The sequence below is a fragment of the Mesitornis unicolor genome, unplaced genomic scaffold, assembly GCF_000695765.1.
Source record: "Mesitornis unicolor isolate BGI_N332 unplaced genomic scaffold, ASM69576v1 scaffold29848, whole genome shotgun sequence".
NCBI classification, from domain to species: Eukaryota; Metazoa; Chordata; class Aves; order Mesitornithiformes; family Mesitornithidae; genus Mesitornis; species Mesitornis unicolor.
This window is the reverse complement of record NW_010200252.1, coordinates 1,185-6,535: the sequence shown is the minus strand read 5'-3', so window position 1 is coordinate 6,535 and position 5,351 is coordinate 1,185. Positions and strand designations below refer to the sequence as shown.

The 5,351-nt window shown below is 45.1% G+C and overlaps 1 protein-coding gene across 1 annotated transcript; it reads left to right on the top strand.

Moving 5' to 3' along the window:
- Positions 1 to 837: 837 nt before the first annotated feature.
- Positions 838 to 5,068, top strand: NASP (nuclear autoantigenic sperm protein (histone-binding); the record flags this gene model as incomplete). Its single annotated transcript, XM_010189692.1, has 8 exons — positions 838 to 914; positions 1,045 to 1,118; positions 2,189 to 2,377; positions 2,510 to 2,676; positions 3,080 to 3,133; positions 3,227 to 3,298; positions 4,253 to 4,384; positions 4,902 to 5,068. Coding segments are annotated over 8 exons (819 nt in total), but the record flags the coding sequence as incomplete, so codon positions are not given.
- Between the last annotated feature and the right edge of the window lie 283 nt (positions 5,069 to 5,351).

Genomic DNA, 5,351 nt, shown 5'->3' with positions numbered 1-5,351 from the left:
TGTGCCGTGTGATGGCACTTGGGATGGTGCTTTTGAAAAGAAAAGGCTTTTGAAAACCAGTATTGCCTAAGTAAGGGACAACAGTATGCATAGTCCACATTGTAGGATCATGCTCAACTCTGTAAACTTGGGCTTGTTTAGCTATGCTGAAGAAAATTCTTGCAGTCTACTGATTAGCAATGAAGCCTGGTAAAGGCAGGAGCAGGCAGGGAGAGTTGCTCTAGCTTGTCACTTAGTGGCTTGTAACAGTTTATTCTCTGCTTGTTTTGCTGTTGTCTCACTAAGTACGTTTAATGTACCCAGCCCAACAAGCCATGACTGGGATGGGAATTGAGTGGGAAGTGTGTTGCTGAAATCTGAGACATCACCTTGATGTAGCAGTCCATACACCTAGAAACAAATCAAGCCTGTTACGTGGTACTAAGCATGCTGTAGTCTTGAATGTTTGTCTCAGACTTGGGAGTTCAAAGCCTCACTTAAAAACGTGGAACACGAACTCCTTTGCTTAGTTTTTGGTACATCTTCTATAAGATTTTGTTTAGAATGCTGTTTCATAGGATAATAGTGGCCTTTGGTTTCCTGTTATTTCTGGAAAAAATTAAGGCCATATCAGCTAAGAGCGTAAGCTTATGTTTCACTGAAACACCTTCACTCACTGCAGGCAAAGTCTCAGTTGTGGCAGTAACCTCTTCTGCATGTTCTTTTTTTCTTTCTAGCGATAAACTGCTTATCTGTTAAAGAAACTCCTTGACAACACTGCTTAGAAATGTAGTGGTGCTGTTTGATGTGATAAGTAACCAAGTCACTTAATCCTCAATGCGTTTCCAGTCTTTGCAGGAAAGTGAGGAGGATGAAATTGGGAATCTGGAGCTAGCCTGGGACATGCTGGAGTTAGCAAAAGTCATCTACAAGAGGTAAGGGCTTAAGTCCTAATTTGGATACGTGCTAGAGGAACTCATTGGAAATTGGGGGTGCATGAGCAACTGGGGAATGTGGCATATTCTGATCAGGGTTTTGAAAACTACTTTTTTCTTCTTGATTTAGACAAGAAACAAAAGAAGCTCAGCTCCATGCAGCTCAAGCCCATCTAAAGCTAGGAGAAGTTAGCATTGAATCTGGTAAGTAAGATTCTCATGTACAAAACGTTCAGTTCTACTTTCTGTTGCTGTTTTGTACTTGAAGATGAGCTGAGGTGAGTTAAGGCTGTTGAGATGGAAACAAAATAGACTTTGTTTAGTTATGATAGTGCAGCCATGTGAGAAGCTTTGGAGTCAATGGATGAACAAGTTGGTGCCTCAAGCAGAATATTCTGTGCTTTTCCAGAACAGTGGGGAAAAAAGCTTGGAGTAAAAGTAATGTGTTACCAGGTCAAAACCAGCCTTGTGTCCTGCTGTATAGGCAAGGCTTAGGTAACTTCAGTAAGGAAAAAGTCTGAGTTTCTGAAGTAGTGAGTCCCTGAGCTCAATGGGAAGGTACCATGCTGCTTCCAGAACGTAAAGGCTGTAAATTAAACAAAAAATTTAAAAATCAACAGATTGACTCTTAGACTTTCCAAAATCTTAGGGTATGGTCAGGAAAGACTCAGGGTTATGGTACAGAACAAAGGAGTGGGGAGCAAGTCCCAGGTTTGTGCCTTCTAATGTCTTACCTGCCCTTCCTTTAAATGTGTTTGAATCCTGTTAAATTCAAGTAGGGTGCGATCTTTCTCTGTGGCAAGCATTGGAGTAATCTGATGGGTTTCTGGACTAGGGCTATGTAAGGAAGGCTGTGTTTTATGTCACAGGAACACATTCAATGGAGAGCTCGACTGGAAGGGAGCAGGGGACTGTCTGTAGCTCTAGATCCAAGTTGCAGCTTTGACCAGTTACCTTCAAGTGGTGGCAGCAGGTAGAACAGCAGGACTTGTGTGCCTGGCTTTGCCTTGGCTGCTTTTGTTGACTGTGAATAGACAAAGTACTCCTGAGAGCTCAACTGGAGGGACTGGTCTCCAAACGGCTTTTTCTGAGGAGGGGGCAGTGTAGGGCTGTGAGTGTCACTGGGTGGTCTGAAAGCAGCCTGTCACTGTGCTCAATGGTGGCTGTGTTGCAGGTTAGTGTTATAAACCAGTGCAACTGAATAAGGGGTTTAGATCTTGCTTGTTTGGGTTGCGGGAGCGTGGTTTGTAAAGACCTTGCGTTTTCTCCTGTAGAAAACTACACACAGGCTATAGAGGAGTTCCAGGCCTGCCTGGCCCTGCAGCAGAAGTACCTGGAGGCCCACGACCGCCTGCTGGCAGAGAGCCACTACCAGCTGGCGCTGGCCTACCACTACAACAGCCAGTTTGATGAGGCAGTTCTGCAGTTCGGTAAATCTGTAGAAGTCATCGACAAGAGATTGGGTAAGTGGGTTTCTGAAACCGCCTAGCACATGTGGAAGTTTTCATAAGTCAAAGCAGACTTCCTCTGGATATTGGTAACTAGACAACTAGGCAGCTACTTTGTCTTGAGGGTTTTGCCATGTTTCATCCTAGCAATGCTCACTGAGCGAATAAAGGCGGCAGAAAATGGGTCCCCTGAAGATGAGAAGGAGATTGAAGAACTGAAGGGATTGCTTCCTGAAATTAAAGAAAAGATAGAAGATTCAAAGGAATCTCAAAAGAGCGCAAGAGTAGCTGAGCTGGCACTGAAAGCAACTCTGGTTAGTGCATCCTGGGGTTTCCTTTTAACCAAATCGCCTTCCAGTGGGACCTGAAGTAAACCACTAATGGGAAGAGCTCGGGCTTGATCATACAGATCAGAGGCTGGTGGTTGCTTACAGGTGATAGGGGCTGTGACTGTGAGAAGATGCAACAACAGCTGACATCTAAAGACAGACCAGTTATTAAATACACTGACAATAGTTGTTCTAAAGTGATAGGTCAGCCAATTGTGAGAATGGATGGAGTGTGCATTGCTATACAAGAAGCTCTTCGTCTGTCCTGTGTATGAGTGTAGGAGCAGAATGCAGTGTTGAGAGATGGAGTTGGGTTTTCTGTTCCTTTCTAAACTGGCTTGTATGGTCTTGCCAGAATTTGTTCACTGTTTCTTCTGCTTTTCTTAAGGTTGGAACTACATCTGGCTTTGCACAAAGTGAAGACAGTGGTTCTGTTTCCACAGTAAGTTAATTTAACATCAGTGTTGACAATTCCTGTCTCCTCTGAAGACTGCTGTTTGCTGTTACTCATGTGTCAATGTCTGTCTGGTAACAGATCCCAGTAAGGAAAGCAGCTGATGGTGCATCTCAGTGTGTTACAGACATCTCTCACCTAGTCAGGAAAAAGGTGAGTCCAGAAGTTGAACAGACAGTTGAAGTACCACTGGCTTGCTCTGTAAATGGGGTTTCTTGGCTTAAAGCTTTTTTCTTAATTCTGTAATGGAAAAAAAACACTCTAAAAGTAAAACCAGAAATAGTGTGTGAAACTCCTTGCCACTGGGAGCCCATCAGTCTGGGAACTGTCCTGCCTGCAGGAGACCAGCTCCTGATGTGCACCCTACCTGACCCACACTGGTTTAACTGCAGAGCTCAGTGGCATCTGCAGGTGTTTCCTCTGCTGAGGACCTGCAGGGTGGCCCCTGGATCTTGGGAAAAGGGCAAGCAACCAGGCAGTGCTGGGTTCACTTCTTTCCAAGTGGAAATGGAGAACTGGACTTAATAAAGAGCAATGCCAATGGTAGTAATGCTAAACTGATTTGCTGAGATAATTCAATGTGCTGACCACTGGGTTCCTTTCAAGGTATATATATTTTTTTTTCTGGAACCATATGCAAATACAACTAAAATTACGATAGAATCATAATTATCTGCTGTGGGATCTTAGTTTTTATTTTGTGTGCTGCTGTGGCACAGCCTGGCCTCTGTTCTGTGGCTCCTTAAGTTCAGGTTTGCCTGGAGCAACTTTGCTTTACACAGGTGATTGTAAATGTCATAGATGCCCTAAATCTACCCCCTCAGCTGTTACCTGGCTCAGCAGCTGCATGTTTCCTCGCCAAACTATAAGGATAATCCAGCCCTTTAGAGATACCTGCACCTAAATGTCTTACTGAGAATCCCCTGTGCTTGAGACCTCTGTACCAAAGCTTCAGAGCTTTGGTTGTATCCTAACACTTAAATGTCTGTCCTGAACCTGGGAAGCAGAGGTTGAGTAGATTTAATGTGCAATGGCACCTAGATGCTGACTTTCTACAAAAATACTTCAATTTATACATAGTGAAGACTGAAACAATTTTGTCTTCAGAGGAAACCAGAGGAAGAGACTCAACAGGGAGACAGTGAAGCTAAGAAACCTAAAGCAGAGCCGGCTGTCAATGGTGGTGGTGGCGATGCTGCCTGCAGCGGAAACGAGGTGGCAGAAAAGATGGAAGAGGAGGTGGGCAGCTGAGGCAGGAGTCTGTGCTGTGCTTTTTATTTTTGTTTCCCCCCTCTGTTCGGGCATGGCTTTGTGCCTGGTAACTGTGCTGTTTGTATTGCCTGCTGGTCTTCATGAAGCTCCCCAGGTGAGGTGGGGAATGCTCCCTGTTTGGCAGGATGCATGTTGTACCCTGGTGTCTGATGCTGTGGGCTGGGAAGGCAGCAGCTGGGGACCGGCAACCTGTGGGGTGGGACAGAAACACGTCCTGGGTGTTCCCGTTGGCCTGAACCACAGCACAGTGGAAAATACTTTCCCCCAAAGTATTTTTAATACTCCTGGGTTTCACAGTGGCTACATCCATATTTTACAATGGTTACCATCAATATTTTAGAGTATCGTTGGGCTCTGAAGATCAGCAAAGCACAGGTAGTTGGTTAAGTCTCCAAATCACAGAAACCCTGAACTGCTGCATGAATCAGTGCTGTAAGGCAGTGTCTTGTTTTTATACAAACAGAACCTTTTCTTCTTCTTTTAGACAGAGAAAAGGCCACAAGCAGAATCAGGGGCTGCAGTTGAAAGCACAGTATGATAATTCTTTAACCTTGGACACTCCTCTCCTTACAAGGAAAATGGTTTTGTATATAGTGTATTTTTTCACTTTTTGGCAACTTTTGTATGACTTCAATAAAGATTGTAAGCAAATGCTCCTTATCGTGGCCCTCTTGCTGTGTTACCTTTTGCTCCTTGCTGGCCCTGGCACATCCCTTGAGCCCTAGCAGTGCTGAAGGCCATTTGCTGTGCTCTCGTCTGTGGTGCAGAGCACAAGCCCTGTGCTGTGTTTGGGTGGCTGGAGGCTGAGCCTGCTGTGGGTTCCTGTAGTGCCTTGAGCAGCCTAAACACCCTGGGGAGGGCTGATAAGAGCTTGTCTGGGCCCTGTATGCTCTGTAATGGCAAGGGCAGAGCCAGGGTGCATCGTTGGTTCTGC